This window comes from Bubalus bubalis, chromosome 1 (genome assembly GCF_019923935.1).
Source record: "Bubalus bubalis isolate 160015118507 breed Murrah chromosome 1, NDDB_SH_1, whole genome shotgun sequence".
In the NCBI taxonomy this organism is placed as follows: domain Eukaryota; kingdom Metazoa; phylum Chordata; class Mammalia; order Artiodactyla; family Bovidae; genus Bubalus; species Bubalus bubalis.
In genome coordinates this window covers 164,023,959-164,042,363 of record NC_059157.1, presented here as the reverse complement: position 1 = coordinate 164,042,363, position 18,405 = coordinate 164,023,959, and the positions used below count along the sequence as shown (strand labels likewise).

The 18,405-nt window shown below is 39.7% G+C and overlaps 1 protein-coding gene across 2 annotated transcripts in view; it reads right to left on the bottom strand.

Moving 5' to 3' along the window:
* LOC102404988 (ceruloplasmin) overlaps nucleotides 1–18,405 on the bottom strand; it is a 60,215-nt gene that overhangs the window by 16,011 nt on the left and 25,799 nt on the right. For both annotated transcript variants that reach the window (XM_006063124.4, XM_025290096.3), the window contains exons 10-18: nucleotides 17,178–17,328; nucleotides 14,597–14,809; nucleotides 12,195–12,402; nucleotides 10,483–10,622; nucleotides 9,215–9,343; nucleotides 5,728–5,834; nucleotides 3,980–4,196; nucleotides 3,183–3,322; nucleotides 1,943–2,105 (exon numbers count right to left, since the gene is read on the bottom strand). In XM_006063124.4, coding sequence (XP_006063186.4) covers nucleotides 1,943–2,105; nucleotides 3,183–3,322; nucleotides 3,980–4,196; nucleotides 5,728–5,834; nucleotides 9,215–9,343; nucleotides 10,483–10,622; nucleotides 12,195–12,402; nucleotides 14,597–14,809; nucleotides 17,178–17,328 — 1,468 coding nt within the window. The remainder of the gene's footprint in view (nucleotides 1–1,942; nucleotides 2,106–3,182; nucleotides 3,323–3,979; nucleotides 4,197–5,727; nucleotides 5,835–9,214; nucleotides 9,344–10,482; nucleotides 10,623–12,194; nucleotides 12,403–14,596; nucleotides 14,810–17,177; nucleotides 17,329–18,405) is intronic.

Genomic DNA, 18,405 nt, shown 5'->3' with positions numbered 1-18,405 from the left:
CCTTTGGTATCCATAAATTTGTTTTCTATGTCTATGGGTCTGTTTCTGTTTTTTAAGTTCATTTGTATCATTTTTTTTTATATTCCACACATAAGTGATATCATGATATTTGTCTTTCTCTGACTTAATATGATTATCTCTAGGTCCATCCATGTTGCTTTAAATGAGATTATTTCTTTTTCATGGCTGAGTAATATTCCTCTGTGTGTGTGTGTGTGTGTGTGTGTGTGTGTGTGGATGTACATCTTCTTTATCCATTCCTCTGTCAATGGGCATTTAGGTTGCTTCCATATTGTAAACAGTGCTACAGTGAACACTGGGTGCATGTAACCTTCTGGATCATGGTTTTCTATGGATATATGCCCAGGAGTGGAATTACAGGGTCATGCAGTAGCTCTATTTTTAGTTTTTCAAGGAACCTCCATACTGTTCTCCATAGCACCTGCACCAATTTACATTCCCATAAAAAATGTAGGATAGTTCCTTGTTATCCACACCCTCTCCAGCATTTATTATTTGTGGATTTTTTTGATGATGGCCATTCTGACTGGTATGAGGTGATGTCTCATTATAGTTTTGTTTTGCATTTCTCTAATAATTAGTGATATCGAGCATCTTTTCATGTGCTTGTTAGCTATATGTATATCTTCTTTGGAGAAATGTCTATTTAGATCTTCTGCCCATTTTTTGGATTGGGTTGTTTGGTTTTTGATATTAAGCTGTATGAACTATTTATATATTTTGGACATTGATCCCTTGTCGGTAGCAGGAATTTACTCTTTATGTAACACATTTCTTTGGTATTTAGTGTTTATCCGTCAAAGGGCTATTTGTTTTTCTGTGATTTTATTGTATGCATGTGCTTACACAGGAGGGAGTGTTCTTGCTGGGATGGGCAGAGCAGGGAATTTAGATTTTTTTTTTTCCTGGATCATTGCTATGGTCTAATATTTGTGTATCCTCCCCCCACCCATTCATATGTTGAGAGCCTAATGCCCAAGGTGATAAAGTCTTTGGGAAGTGGTTAGGTCATGAGGTTGGAGCCCTGGTGAATGGGAATAGTGCCCTTATAAAAGATGCCCTTAGAGAGCTAGCTTGTCCCTTCTGCCATTGGAAGATGTAGTGAATCTTTAACCCAGAAAAGGACCCTCACACAACTGTGTTGACACCCTGATCTCAGGTTAACAGACTCCAGAATGGTGAAAATAAATTTTTGTAACATGAACTTGGGCAAACTTGGGCAAACTCTGGGAGATGCTGAGGGACAGGGAGGTTTGGCGTGCTGCAGTCCATGGGATTGCAGAGTCGGACACAACTGGGCGACTGAACAACAATGTATAAGCTACCCAGTCTGGTATTTTGTTACAACAAAATGGACTAGTTTTATTAACCAGTTTTTGTTACAACAAAACTTAGCCTGAATGGACTAATACAGTCATTGTCAAACAATAATCAGTAATGCCTCCCCTCCCCACAGAAGCACAGAAAGACTCTGTTCTGCCTGATTGACTATTTGAAACTATATTTGTTATATGAGGTTGGTGGGGGCCTTTTTCCTGTACCAGTTACTACCTAGAAAAAAATGTGAACGTTTTCTATTTAAAAAGACATTAAATTTTAAATGTGCCTTTTGTTAAATCACAACTACTCTCTTACACATGTCAGTTTTAGGACTATGGATTACACTGTATCAAATTGGTGTCAATTTGTATTACTAAAAAAACTATTGGTGCTGTATCAGTACTGGCTATCAGAAGATAAGCAGTGTCCCACAGCATTTAACAGTAAAAAAAAAAAAAAAGAATCCTGCTTGGAGGTAGAGAAAGAAGAAATCAGGGTAGCAAATTCACAAATGCTTCATTTGGGAGCAAGTATATAGACAAAATTGTGCATCTTAATTATATTCATATATGCCTTCTAGAATCACTAAGTGAATATTCACCTTTGTTTGGTAGAACGGTGTAAGTAGTTTCCATTCCGGCATGAATGTGGTCAGTCACATGGCAGTGGAGTAACCAGATTCCAGGTGTTTTTGGAGTCATTTCTAAGGTTTGGTATGTCCCAGGGAAGAGGTCAAATACATCAGAAGTATAAACGCCCCTGTGCTTAATTAGAAAAACAACCAATATTGTATATAATCTTTATTATACGAGAAAGTTCATTCAAATAATCTTTCATTGGCCATCTCAGGGATATTAGAAAAATGACTAAATTCATTAAAAAAAGAAAGAGACCCTGCGTATTTCTGTGTGTAATATAAAGATATGTGATCTTTGCTAAATCCTTGGCACAATGGACCAATAAATAGATGTGAAGGAAAAGATGAGATAAAAGTGAATTCAGCAGTCAGTAACACCTGACTGTTCTGTCTTTTTATCAGAGCACTGGAGTTACACAAGGGAATCTAGCCATGACCTCATTTCAGTCTTAATATCACTCTTGCTAAACCTATCCTAGATGAGCTGACTGTCTGTGAAACTTTAAGACTGGTGGGTAGTGAGGGAGTAGGAAAGGAGGCCAGTGGAGAAGCCAAGACTGGGAGCAGTTCAGGTAGAGTCTTGACAGAGTACTTGGGATTTCTACAGGGATGGAACTGAAAGTCTGCTAAGGAATAATACAAAAAGTGGTAATAAAATGTTTCTGTACTGTGCTTTGTGGTAGCTTCTGAATTTTCTACATTAACTCAAAGGTAAGACAAAAGCATTTCCAAAAGGATTGTATATTCCTGCTGAAACCAGCACTGGGTGAGAAGTCAAAGTGGGATTGAGACCTGGGAACCAATCAATTGTTGGACACCAAACTGCTGATCTTGTTCATTTCAGGCTATTTACAATCCAGAACTTAGAACAGGCAAAGGTTATAATAAAGTCTGTTGTTTCTACTCTCTAATCCATCATTACGTGAACATTCCTACCCGCTCTGCTAATGATTCTATTCAAATACCTTGTCCATAGATATGTGAGCAGAACTCTAAGAAAAGCCAGTAAAAACTAAATCCAAGGGAAAGCCCAAGGTGTAACAAAGGTTGGGAATGCCAGTTGAAATAGCTATGTGCTACACTCTTTGAAAATAATTTGTCTGTTGAAACCTTAAACTTTTCTTAAGTCTGAGGAAATATTTCCTTCATTTGCATTAAAGCATTTTCAAATAGAGCAGGAATAATGACTGTGGTTGGCCCTTACCTGGTATTGGAAGCTGTGGCCATGGAAATGTACCGAGTGCAAGTCTACTTCATTGCCCATTCCCATCAGATACCAGTTGACTTCATCTCCCACATGCATCGTGAGGCCTTGCAGGTTCCCAAACATTCTTCCATTAATAGCTGGGGGAAAATACACATTTTTATTGCCTTCCAGGATATTTTAAACCAACAGCTATTTCACAGAAAAGGGGTTTTTGAGGTTAATGTGCTGTGCTGTGCTAAGTTGCTTCAGTCATGTCCAATTCTTTACAACCCTATGGACCATAGCCTGCCAGGCTCCTCTGTCCATAGGATTCTCCAGGCGGGAATACTGAAGTGGGTTGCCATGCCCTCCTCCAGGGGATCTTCATGACCCAGGGATCAAACCCAAGTCTCTTATGTCTTCTACATTGGCAGGTGGATTATTTACCGCTAGTGCCACTTGGGAAACCCCATTAGGTTAATATATGGGATCTTTTTTTAGGTAATAGAACTTATTTCACTACAGATAAGGGAAATGGGTACTTTAAGATCAATAACACCACACTGCTTTTCTAGTCACTTAGCACCAAAAGTCTTCTTAGGTTTGAGTTTAAGAAGGAATGAGACTTTGGAGTTGCGAGAGAAGTTGATTGATGATTTTGAATATAGCCCCCTTTTTGCTTTGAATAGAATTCTTTCACATGCAAGTGTGGCAGAAGTAGTTTATTATAAAACAAAACAAATGAATAGTTTCCCAAGTAATTTTATTTGAAAGAAGAAAAGCGAAAAAGTAGGTTTTAGAGTAATGTACCATACCATGCATTTTATTGCTTTCCATGAATTCCTCATTGGCTTTGTCTACTTTCTCAGGGTGATCAGAGTATGTTTTGATATTGTCATCTAAGTACCAAGATTCATTCTCATCAAAAACAAGAAACAGAAGGGAAAATTCCAGTTTCTTTATGGGATTGAATACTTTCAAATAGTGCTTCCGACAAACAATCAGTGGGCCAATTAATCCACTAAAGAGATCCTGAAACCAAGCAAAAACTTAGTTGTCTTTGTGATACGGGTTGGGATTTCAGAGAACTGGGACCTTATCCCCCATGACCTCAGGATTTTAAGTAGCACTTAAAGTAAGTACTACTTGAAGTAGTAAATCTACTGTTTAAGTCAGAGACTGATATAACTAGTAGACTTTGCCTAATGTGGTTCAGTCAAGTCAGTAACTTTCCACTTGGAGTAAATTGGAACAAGGGTGAGTCATAGGTAGGTTGTGTGGTTGATGGTGCAAGTAACAGAAATGTGTTGCAAAGGCCAAATATTGGCTCAAGTAATGAGCAGCAGTTGAATACAACCCCAAATGAACAGTGCTGGCTTGCCTATTCCATAACCTAGGCACTATGCCAGTCATTAAAAACCAGACAGGAAACAAATCCCCTGCCTTCAGGAACTCAATCTAGTAGGGAAAATAGATGAATAGAAGAAATGACCCACTTTCTGCCATGGAGGTACATAAAATAATAATGAACATGGGGAAGATTGTAATGGACTTAAACTACAAGAAGTTTGGTTTGACTGGGCTTCGGTAATGCAGATTTGATCTTAAATGGCCTTTGAGCTGTACTATGTTAGGCATTTTAGATTTTGTCTTGTGGGTCATAAGTAGCCATTGAAAACTTGAACATGGAGTGGCAGTATATTTACATTTTAAACCAGTGATCCTAGTGGTAGAGTGAAGGAAGGCTTGGATGGGGAAAAGACCGGAGACCGGGAGGCCACTGCAGTAGTTGAGGAAAATTAATAGCACCTGATCTGTGCAGACAAGAAGGAATGGACAGAGCTCTGTGTTGGTGAGCAAATTGCTCAGGTGAGCCAAGGGTAAGAGTTGGATATTCTATATCCAGGTTTCTAGCTTGAACAAATGACTAGGTTTGTTTCTTGTGCTATTTATCACAACTGGGAATACAGGAAGAAAGAGCTAGATGAAGACCTCAGGTTCTGTTGTAGAGTTGCCGAGTTTCTGTGCCTGTGGAACATGCTGGTAGAGGTGTTCAATAGGCAGGTATATAGACAGGTCTGGAACTCAGAAGAGAGATTTGGACTAGAGGCTTAATTCAACAAAAGAGTCTTGGTACATGTTCTGATTTTTAGTTGTTGAGGGCTTTTGGCTGTGAAATATTTAATCAAACAGCAGCTTTAGCTGTGCTGTGATTGAATGTTGACATCAGCACTTTTATTACCATGTAATAATAGAACTCTGAAATCATATACCTCAGTTCTTTGAGTTTAATATATTTTCATATCAAAAGGGAAATAAGATACTGTATTAATATTTAATTCTGTGATATCCTTAATCAGCAGTTATAAGGTTAATACATTTATAACTGTAAATGTATAACCTTAAACCATAAAAAAGAAAAGCCAAAATGAATTGCAGAGCAGCTTACTTTCCTGTGATTTTTAACATAGAATTGGACCACAGGAAAACCCTAACCTCATCTTCCTTCAATTGTGTGTCTATTTTGGGAGTCTGCACAAAACACAAATGATTTAAAGTTTACCTTAACCCGATCCACAGTTGAATAGTAAACCCATGGAATACAAGGAGAATCATCCCTTCCAGCTCCAGATCTTTCTGGGATTTTCCATATGTAAGTGCGAGTTTCACCTAAATTAATCAAGAGTTAACATATCTGGTTACATTTGATATGTGCTTGATATATGTATTTCAAATTGTTATCAAAGCCTTGAAAAACAGTGACCCAGAAACTGGGAATGTCACAAAGTAATTCATTTAAAAAAGTAGAAGTATTCAAAGTTGTTTACAAGAATTTAGTTTTACTAGAAGGAAACATAATAACCTTCGTTATCTCAAAGATGATGAAAGTCAGGAGCACACAAGATATTTGCTCTAAGATATAGAGCTAATAAATAACAAAAAGTACAACTTAGATCACAGGCATCCCGATGCCAAGACCTGTGACTCTCTGTTACTATTTTCTCAGAAAATAGGCAGAAGTTTCAATGTCTCCAATGATGAGAAGAATATTAAAAAGGAAATTGTTACACCTCTGACCTAAAGGATAATGAAACTAACAATTAAAAAATAATTTTTCTAAATAAATTCTGTTTGAATTTGAAAAATAAAGAATTTAGTTTTAAAAACACCTGTAAGACACACTTTAATATCATCTTTGTTGGTTGTGAATTAACTAGCCTTGACACAGAAGCCACATCACAAAACTAGGAGATGAGAATTTCAATTTCAAAATTTGCAAAAACTGCAACAGAACTTTCCTTAATTTGGAATCTGTTTTTTAAATTTATTTATTTTCTTATTGAAGGATAATTGCTTTACAGAATTCTGCTGCTTTCTGTCAAACCTCAACATGAATCAGCCATAGGTATACATATATCCCCTCCCTTTTGAAAATCCCTCCCATCTCCCTCCCCATCCCACCCCTCTAGGTTGATGTAGAGCCCCTGTTTCAGTTTCCTGAGCCATACAGCAAATTCCCGTTGGCTATCTATTTTACATATGGTAATGTAAGTTTCCACGTTACTGTGTTTTTCTAATACACTTTTTTCTTTTCAGCTCTCAATTAAGAGTGCTAACCTCTTCCCTACCATCTTCTCTGTGTCTGTGTTTCTGGACTGCCCTTGTGTAATTCCTTCAGTTTCACCACCACCTGCCTTTTCTCTTTTATCACCATTATCTTAAGTGATTTCAGTTTCTGGCAAGTCATCAGACCTCTTGATCTCATGAGTCACTGACCTGGCAGTGACCTCTCTTGTATGCCCCCTTCTGTCATACCATACACTGTTCCGTTCCAACTGTGCCACACACAGGACATGACCACACCCTGGACCTTCACACTTGGAAGACAGCCAGTTGCTCCAGCCTCCTGTCTTACCAACATCTTTACCATCTTCCATTTGCTCTGGGCCCCTCTCCAACCTGATCTTTGCTGCCAGTCACTGTAGGGCTTCCTGCACAACTGCTCACAAGACCCTGACTTGCAGCCATGGCCACTTACTGTCCACTCTATTTATGTAGATCTCACCATTATATATTCCTGCTGTCAGAGTTTAATTAACTGGAATCTGACAAACCTTTACTAGGGAATCAAGCAGGACATGAGGGACAATGTCAGAGGATATGGCAGACTTTTTTTTTCCTTTTTACTCAAGTCCTCCATTTTACCCGCTCTTGTGTCCTCACCCTTTTGTAAGCAGAACATTTCACTGAGAATATAAAGCATAGATTCATTACCTGAACATACTGTCTTTTCATTAAACTCCTATTCTCATAAGCCAGAAAAGAGCATTTTGTTCTCTTCTTCCTTCCCTGCCCCAACCTGCTCTGCCATAAATGGTCAATGCTCAAACCTTGGGCTTTCCTGGACTCCACCTTTCCTAACATTCCCTAATGACCACTCTTTCAGCAGGTCCTTTTAACACCACCTTTAAAATATTGGGTTAGCCAGGCATTCTGTAAGATATTACAGAAAAACCTGAATGAAATTTTTGGCCAACCGGATAGACCCAGAATACAACTAACCACTTCAACAGCTTCTACCTGGGTCCAACTAATTTTTTACCCAAATTATTGGGATGGTCCCCTGTTCCTACTGCTAAGTCACTTCAGTCGTGTCTGACTCTGTGTGACCCCATAGACGGCAGCCCACCAGGCTCCCCCGTCCCTGGGATTCTCCAGGCAAGAACACTGGAGTGGGTTGCCATTTCCTTCTCCGATGCATGAAAGTGAAAAGTGCAAGTGAATTCGCTCAGTCGTGTCCGACTCTTAGCAACCCCATGGACTGCAGCCTATCAGGCTCCTCCGTCCATAGGATTTTCCAGGCAAGAGTACTGGAGTGGGGTGCCATTGCCTTCTCTGGGATGGTCCCCTAACCAACCCTTGATTTCTACCCTTATCCCCTACAGTCACTTATTCACATACCAGCCAGACCAGTCCTTTAAAAACTATTCATCAGATCATCACTCTTCAACCTAAACCCTCACATGGGATTTCAGAATGAAATACAACATTGTAACCATGGCCTCTGAGGTCCCCCTCCCTCCTCCTACACCTGGCTCCCTGCCCTGTCTGGATCCCATCTCCTCACATTCTGCCCCTGTTTACTCTGCCCTGGCCTCTGGCCTCCGGCCTCCACGCTGTTCCTCAGACACACCAAGTCTACTTCCATCTCAGGACCTAGAATGCTCTCCATCTCCAACTCCCTGTGACTCATTACTTCTCATCATTTAGGTGTCTTACCAGTGGCATCTCCTCAAAGACCTCTTGACCAACCCCCCTGTCCCCCCCCACCTAAAATAGCACCCTTGTTATTTACTGTCTCTCATCCATCTTAATCTTTTTCATAGCACTTTCTACGACTTGATATTATATTTATTTGCTGTTTATCTTGGAAGAATATGAGGATCATGTGGGCAGAGCTTTTTATTTCCATTTCCTTGTATTGACAAGACCAACTCTAGAGAGTATTTTTTCTCACTTGATAAATTTGAGAACTGCTAAGTTACTGAGAAATGATCCTTTCCTTGAAGCCAACTTTCCAATGAATAGAAGAAAGTTATAGTTCTTATTAAAGAAAATGCATATTTATATATTTAATCAATTACAGTTGTCAACTCTGAATTAAAGAGACATTTAGTAAGCCAGATATTGGACTAGGATTTAAAGTTCCAAATGGCAGCCTCTGCCCTTAGGACCCTGTCTTTGGATAGAGGCATGGAAATAGTCAGCCACGTGGTAGGTGCTGTCCAGGATGTATTCTAGCTGAGCCTGCGGAGATCATCTCTGCTGATACAACCTTGACTATGTGTTCAGAACCATCAGATTCTTTTCCTTACAATTCTGTGGATTTTTAAACGTTTGGTATGTGTATACATTCACACAGATGCAACTGCCTTTGTGCCCTCTTAGCCACCTCCTTCACTCCCTCAAGACGCACTCATCTGGATAGCAGTTGTTTGTGGAAAGCTGTAAAGTCTACTAAAACATATCCCTCCCCCTACCATGAATACCTGGTGCAGTGGGAGTCACTGTAGAACTTTCTGTTTTCACCCCATGGGCATGTATTGAATAGGGCCTTGTGGCCATGTTTTTAAAGATAATATTAACTTTGTCTCCAACATCCGCATGAAGTTGTGGACCTGGGAAAAGTGAAAAGGAAGACTGGCTTATATACCCATCAGATTGGAAGCTCTAACTCAGGTAACTTTTTTTAAATCATTAAGGATGTTGTTTTTGTTTTTCCCCTCTGGCTTCATGCGGTAGTAGCTCTGGTCCTGGACGATTCAGGATAAAAACACTAGTTATGGCTGTCTCTAAAGATAGAGACTAAGGGTATATCTCTAATCAAGAGTCCTAGGGGAGGTTTTAGCCTGAAATTTCCTGCAGGATAGTGGCCTAATCATAGCCATCAGCCATGACCCTACCCTGGCCGGGAGTCATTTCTCATCATCAGAACTTCTAGACCTTCCTATGACTTAAGGACAGTACTGCCTTTGAAAGGATGGGTGGGGTACCCATCCCATTCCTGCCTTCTAGCCAATTTTAGCTTCTCTCCTGACAAAAAATTTCTGTGACCCAACAACAGTGCCACTCTTCCTTGGGTGTCTTACTCCTGGGACTGAGGATAAGAAAGCCCAGGGGATTCTGTTAGTGTAAAAACACAGTGGGTTTCGGAGTAGCTTCCCCTGCAGTTGACAGTTTTCAAGAATATTCCCAAGACCAGTGTTGGAAAGTTCTTAGACATTCGGTCTTAAAGTGATTCCTGAAAACTTGAAGGCAACTTTCCCCTGGCTGTGTGCACCATAACACTCTTTTCCTTTTCCTTATTTGCTTGTTTATATGTATATTTCTTCTTGAGGTTAATCATTTACTTCTTAAAAGTAAATAGCTATGATTTATTTTTTGTGGACTAGAAAAATGGAGAATTTGGTTAAGAATCTCGGTAGAAAGGGATCTCTAGCAATTTCATCAAAACTACAGGCATCAATTTGATAAACACCAAATATATATAATTTTATTAGTAAATGGGATATAATACCATTGTTTCTGACAGAAATAAGTAATATTTTCTTATGCAATATTTTTAGTAAATATAGGCTTCTCATTGTACTAAGTAGCTTCTGTTTTTTATTTTTATAAATGAATGAATAAAAAATTCATTTTATGAATGACATTAATATATGAACTAAGAACATTAAGCCCATAGACATGGACTGACTCACCACACAGAGCACCATATCACCAACCCACACCTGATAAACTGGAGCTGGGACAGTACCTAGAATTCCCAGGTGTTCTTCTTCACCTTTTCTCTCCACAGGAACTTGAAATGTGCTGTCAGTGAATTGCCGATACACAACTTTCTTGTACTTGGAGCCTATGTAAAATTCTTCCTTATCTAAAAATGCATTTGAAAGACTAAACACACACACACACAATTAAGATTAGTATTTGTCTTAAGAAAAGTGAAAGTTGAGTTCTAAATTTTGAATAAAAATAGTTTTCATTATGCTAGTTTTTAATATCACTGTCCCATTTGAACAAGAAAGAAGAAGACTAACAATAAACAAGTGTCTCCAATAAAAAACAATAGTAAAATAAAAAACAAAATAGCCCCACAATAAACAGGTGTGGTAGAAAGTCTAGCTAGTCTTTACACCTAGCTAGCAGTGGAGCCCTAGGAGTCCTGGCCCCGACTGTCACAGCTAAAATGACCTCCAGCTACTCATTGCCTGTTGGAGCCTCCATTTCTTCACCTCTAAAATGAGGTATTCAGTGAGATTGTCTCTAAGGTGTCTCTTATGGCTCTGAAATGTTATGAGTCCAGATTTCATCAGTGAAGTGTTCTCTGGTTACTGTAGTATTTTTAGACTATAGGAACTGAGTGGCCCTTTTATCCAGCCATTCCCTTTATCTAAAGCTTTCACTGACTCTGTATATTTTGACAGTTCTACCTTAATCACTGAAATAGCTATCTACTCCCTTACATCACAAATCATACTCATAGGACTTCCCTGGTGGTCCAGTGGCTAAGGCTCCATGCTTCCAATGTAGGGAGCCCAGGTTCAATCCCTGTCCAGGGAACTAGATCCCATATGCCACAACTGAAAGATCTTACATGCCGCAGCTAAGACCCAGGGCAGCCAAATAAAAACAAACAACAAAAATCCCCCAAGAAATCATACTTCTCATGGCAGTCAAACTAACCAGCTAGGCATCATTTAGCTACAGGTTACCGGTCATGTTGTACACCTCAGCTCTGAACACGTTCCACCCCAATCTCTCAAATCATATCCCCCAAGGGTTAGTGCCTGATGAGAGATGGTAAAGGGGAGAGTATTTGGCAAAGTATAGAAGAGCTATACGTAGAAGTGTCAGGTGATGTGTCTCTAAATGTATTGTTTCTGAAGCTCCAATAACTACCCTTTATTTACACTTATTCACTGAACTCACTTTTACATTTCCATAGTGTACATGGTATTGGTAGTTTTGAACCATATTTTCCTGTAAGTTCGGGTAGGGCAAAGACCATATCTGCTCTAGTGCCCTCAAAAATTTAAAATATGCTTCCATATATAATACTTTCAAAAATATGAAGTAACTGATTACTAGACTCATAATGAAATCTTTGGAAGAAACATAAGCAACAAATGGTTAGTAAAGAAAATTATTTTAGCTCTGAATGTAGGCATTTATTTTGGTTTAAGTTTGAAAACAATGACAGGAGTATGCAGGTATGAGAAGACAGTCTAACAGAAAAGAGAGTAAGATGAGTGACTACAAAGCATCAAAGGAGATCAATGGAAATTTTTCTGAGAGATAGTTGAAAGAAGCAGAAATGAAGGAGGAAGGGCCCCTGGAAAGCATTTTGTTGCTGTTTTGTTGTTATTGTGTAATGCAATTGTTCATTGCTTCTTAACTTAGCATAATTCTTACTTCTCTGAAAGAAAAAGCTAAAAAATAATTGGGAGTCAGAGTCTAGAGAATTACTTTTGTTCCTGTAAATGATGCAGCTCCTTTTCCCATTTCCTACTTGGGGAATAGTCCCATTCCACCTCCACCGCTGCGATGTAGTAGGTCCTTTCTCCCAGGTAGAGATATAAATCTTCAGACCTCTGGCTGCACTGGTTCACAGTGTACTTTTGTTTCATGCCACCTGTGTAGTGATCAGTTGTGAGGCATTCCACATCAAAAGTCCCTGGAATGGTAAATAAAAAGGCAGGTCACCTCCTGTGAGGATTTGACCACTTTCCCTCATCTGTCATCAGCTCCTTCCCCTGCCCTATTTTTCTTCTTAGTACTTATAACCGCTTGATATATATGTGTGTGTGTGTGTGTGTGTGTGTGTTAATATACTTGATTATTGTCTGTCTCCCTGCATTAGAATTTCAGCTCAATGAAAGCAGACACCATTATCTCTTTTGTTAAATGTTGTATTTACATTTGTCTAATAAAGGAAAAGGTGACATAGGACCTGTCTTGCCTTTTAGTGGCATTTGATGAACCAAATAAAGCCTGAGGCAAGTTGGCATATTTTCATGTTTGGGTAAAATTCTCTTTTGTTTTAGTTTTTTATTTTATTCATTCAGAGACACTTCTATCCGTATCTCTGAATTTGCATATCTATAGTTCTAATATAGGATATTCCATTGTAGACGACTAATAAGCCAACAAGGCTGATCATACAACGTTCTTAGTAGAAGAGTCTTCTACTAAGATTAATGGGCTTTCTGCAACCTGTTTGCTACTAACAATACCCCATCTTTTCACAAACACACCTAAATCTGCTCTCAGTAGGCTGAGGGCGAGGGCCTAATGACTGACTCCAGGATATCAGTGCTTCGAGTAACATTTTTCAATAATTCCAAGGAGAAATTTTCCAGAAATATTTAAAATAGAAAATTTGTTATAAGCTGTATCATCTTGCAGCACAAGTTTGAGGAGACTTTGTCATTTTAAGATAGAAATGGGAAGGGACATAACACAAACCCATGAGTCAAGAAAGCAGAAATCCAACTTCACATCCCAATTTCCTTGCATATTTTGATATTTGGCCAAAAGAGGGATGAAGGAATAGAACATCTGGTCTTTCAAATCCAGTTGTCTTGAATGAATGGCCTCACCAAGACTCGCTCAACCTGCCCTCTACGTTTAAGACCCATTGCCCCATCAACAAGAATTAGGAATTAGTCACATTTCAGGACATAGACTACATATGCCAGATTGTATGGAAAGGAGCATACCTAATTTCCTTTCTATACTTTTCCTTCTTGAGGCTTATCCTTTCAGTTTCTTAGTTATCCCCCCTAACCCCATAAAAACAAAACACTCCCAGCTTCTCTCTGACTCCATAGTCTCCAACTTCTTATTTGAAAGAATAACATTTCTTATGAATCTGACCCTTCACCCCTGTGTTTTCCTTTTGGCTCTCCCTAGAGCAACTTCACTTTCACTTTTCACTTTCATGCATTGGAGAAGGAAATGGCAACCCACTCCCGTGTTCTTGCCTGGAGAATCCCAGGGACAGGGGAGCCTGGTGGGCTGCCGTCTATGGGGTCATACAGAATCAGACACGACTGAAGCGACTTAGCAGCAGCAGCAGCAGCAGCAATAAGCCAACACAACATCTAGGATGGCCTTTCCTCTCCAATGCAGAAGAGGCAGGTTTGATCCTGGGCTGGGAAGATTCCCTGAAGAAGGAAATGGTGACCCACTCCAATATTCTTGCCTGTGAAATCCCATGGACAGAGGAGCCTTACACGCTACAGTCCATGGGGTTTCAAAGAGCTGGACACGACTGAGCACACAGACACACGTAGGATACAGAAACATGACACAAAGTTTGGTTGCAGAGCCTTTATGGGAGACATTTCTTTTCTAGTCTGATTTGCCAGCTACCTTTAAAGGCACATAATTGAAAAGGAGACCATCTTGAGGGTTTGACTAGGTGGAAATAGGCTTCCCAGGTGTTGCTAGTGGTAAAGAACCTGCCTGCCAATGCAGGTTAGACACAAGATACACCGGTTCGACCCCTGGGTGGGGAAGATCCCCTGGAGAAGTGAATGTCTGTCCACTCCCGCATTCTTACTTGGAGACTCCCATGGACAGAGGAGCCTGATGGGCTCCAGCTCATGGGGTCACAGAGTCAGATACGACTGAGTGACTGAGCACCAATGGGAGAAACCTCAGTCCACTTTTGTCACCCCTTCTCTCCCCACCACAAAAACAGAAAATGGACCTACCTGGCAAATACTTAGTTGACAGTAACCAAGGAAAGAAAGGGTAGTTAGGAGGCTTGGGGAAAGGATGAGCTAACATCCAACACAGCATTTTGAACCAAAACCACACAAGTAGACCCAACAGAAATTTGCCTTGACATTAACAGAATTCACCTGCAATATCTGGCTTCATGAAGAGACTCAAACTTGTTTGAGGGAAGAGGTTTGCTGTGTCTCTCCTTTCTCCTCTTGACAGGAAAGTGTTTCCTGAGAAGTATATCCCATGTATATCGACCTCATTTCCAGCACTGAATAAGTACCACATGACCGAATCTCCTTGGCACATACTGAGACCAGGCTGATTCCCGTACATGAATCCATTCATGGCTATAAAAGTTGGAAAATGATATTTTGAAACTGGTTTAATCATATGTCCTACTTCATGACAACCTCTCAGACTTTCCAGAGCCAACTGGGTTTATCTAATTTTTAAAAGACCCATTTGGGCCTGCCCACCCCTTTACATGTCAGTAATGTCTCTAGAACTTCCTGCTGAACTCAACACTTCCAGGCAAGCCCTGGGTGGAAGACATAGAGCTGAATGCATGGTTCTTCTTCTTTTCTTAAATATTTATTTGGCTGTGTAGGGTCTTAGTTACAGACTGTTCATTGTGTCACACAGGATTTTTCAATGCAGCCCACAGACTCTCTAGCTGTGGCACATGGGCTGTCTAGCTGAGGTGCATGGGCTCAGCAATTGTACTGCGAGAGTTTAGTTGCTCTGCAGCATGTGGGATCTTAGTTTTGCAATCAGGCGTAGAACCCATGTCCTCTGCATTGCAAGGAGGATTCTTAACCACTGGACTACCAGGGAAGTCTCATGAATGCTGGGTTCTTAAAGTTCTGGGCCCTGGGAATCTCACTGTTCTCAGTGAGTCATTTTTCAGTTTTCCCAAGGGCCATATTTGTGAGCACCCAAATGGATGAGTAATAACAGTTCTTCCTAGGTGCTGTAGACTGCGAATGTGTTTGTTGCCCTGGATGGAAAATTCTCTGATTCATCTTGAATAACAGGGAAGAGTATGTGCAGGAAGTTTCCTCTCATTGCTCTTTTTAATAGATAATATTCTTGACTCCTCCAAAATGCAAAATAAAGATTGTTATGGGTAGTGTGACTATTATCAATCCAATTTGGAAAACAACATCAGTTTGTATTGGGCTTCCCAGGTGGCAGAGTGGCAAAGAATCCACCTCCCAGTGCAGATGTAGGAGACACAGATTCGATCCCTGGGTTAGGAAGATCTCCTGGAGGAGGGAAATGGCAACCCACACCAGTATTCTTGCCTGGGAAATCCCAGGGATAGAGGAGCCTGGCTGGCTACAGTCCATGGGGTCCCAAAGAGTTGGACATGACTTACCATAAAAAGGAGTTCAAAGAGGAGGAGTTCAATTTGTAATACAAATTTACTTTTTTTTTCTTCTAGTTACAATGATTTTCACATGTTGTGCATTAGTGGTGTGGACATTTTAAACAATAGAGATAGAGTTCACTATCTCTAAACTTTAACTGCATTTTAGAATTACACTGGGAGCTAAAAAGTAAATCTGATGCTGTTTCAGTGAAATAAAAATATCTGTAGATTGTGCTGAGCATTTAAAAAACAGTTTTAATAGTTTCTGGGTTTTTTTTTTTTTTAAACTCTCAGGGGATTTTTATGGGTAGTCAAAGATGAGAATCATTTAAGTTTATTCAGAGTAGAAACCATAAAAGAAGCCTGTCTTTATTAAGCCACAGGTAAGAAAAGTATCTAATCCAGTAACTCTCAAATTTAAGCATACATCAGAATAACAGAGAGGATTTGTTAAACACAGGTTTCAAGCCCTACACCTAAAGTTTCTGATTCAGTAGGTTGGGGTTGGAGTCCAAGAATCTGGATTTCTAACAAGTCCTGGGTGATGCTGAAACATCTGACCTAGGGACTACATTTTAAGGACTATGAATCTTATTGGAAGAAAAGTTATGACCAACCTAGACAGCACTTTAAAAAGCAGAGACATTACTTTGCCAACAAAGGTCCATCTAGTCAAAGCTGTGGTTTTTCCAGTAGTCAGGTATGGATGTGAGAGTTGGACTGTAAACAAAGCTGAGCGCCAAAGAATTGATGCTTTTGAACTGTGGTGTTGGAGAAGACTCTTGAGAGTCCCTTGGACTGCAAGGAGATCCAACCAGTCCATCCTAAAGGAAATCAGTCCTGGGTGTTCATTGGAAGGACTGATGCTGAAGCTGAAACTCCAATACTTTGGCCCTCTGATGCAAAGAGCGGACTCATTTGAGAAAACCCTGATGCTGGGAAAGATTGAAGGCAGGAGGAGAAGGGGACGACAGAGGATGAGACGGTTGGATAGCATCACCGACTCAATGGACATGAGTTTGGGTAAACTCTGGGAGTTGGTGATGGACAGGGAGGCCTCACATGGTGCAGTCCATGGGGTTGCAAAGAGTCGGACACAACTGAGCGACTGAACTGAACTGATGTAATTGGCATATATTATGTTTTATTATTCTGAGTTTAGTGAAACTAAGATTCAGTTGACCGATATATCAAATAATTAACAGTATTACCCTCAGAGCACTATGGTATTTAATCATTTATTAAAGCAGTCAGTGGGCAAAGCTATTAGTATCAGCTTAATTAAAAGCATTACATGTGCAGTGCTGAAATAGCCTGATATTGGTGGATGATGCAGTACTTACAGTGCATCTTATTCGATTCCTGAAAATCTTCATTTTCCTTGTCCACCTGATCAGGTGCTGTTGTAAACATTTTAATATTATCATCCAGGAGTAAACTCTCATTCTCATCAAACACTGTAGGAAACAAATAGAACTCCTTGTCTACACCTTTCTGAAAATCAAAATAAAGAACAATGAGGTGAAGACAGAATGAGTAAAGCAGAAACACTTCCACATACACAATACTATTTATGGATAAACCTGCTAAAAGAAGGACCAGAACTGAAGTTTCCATTCCACTTTGTAAATGGAACTCACAAAATACTCCTGTTGACCACCAGAGATTTTTTATTTGTATTGGAGTATAGTTGCTTTACAGTGTTGTGTTACTTTCTGCTGAACAGCAAAGTAAACAAGCCATACAGATACATATATCACCTCCTTTTTGTGAGTTCCTTCCCGTTTAAGTCACCACAGAGCATTGAATAGAGTTCCCTGTGCTATATAGTCATTGGTTATCTATTTTATACATAGTAACGTATATATGTCAATCCCTGTCTCCCAGTTCATCCCATCTCCCTTCCCTGCTTTAATGTCCGTACATCTGTGTCTTTCTTTCTCCTTTTCAAATAGTTCATCTGTACCATTTTTCTAGGTTACACATATATGCTTAATATATGATATTTGTTTTTCTCTTTCTGACTTGCATCACTCTGTATGACAGTCTCTATTTAGGTCCATCCACATTGCTGACTGATACCTGTGTAGTGGATTTTTAGTTCAACACAATAATCTAAGCCTCTTTCTGCACCTAAAAGTTCTGACACTCTTCATTCCACTTGAACTTGCCTCTCAAAATTGTTAAAAAGGGGAGGGGTGATATGTACTTGTGCTATAAATTAGAGAAAGTGTTATCCATAGTCATGAAAACTTGAAAAATTCCTGTAAGACAAAGCAGGTGGAAGCAGATACATCTTAAGAGAAGAAGTAGCCTGCAAGTGATTTGGAGCAAGAATTCAAACATTCTAGACATTCTCCCCTCCCCTCCCTGTCCCTGGTGAAAAATAAGGAAGTGGAAATGCTATCTGTAATAATTCAGTAGTTGATCAGAAGGCAATTGGACTGGGGAATCAAAGCATATGAGTCCCCAAGAACAAGTACTCCCTTAAAGAAGAGAAAACTTGAGGGATTATGGCATATCTTTTCCCTGAGATCATTTTTGCAGATGAAAAAAACATGATTATTAAAC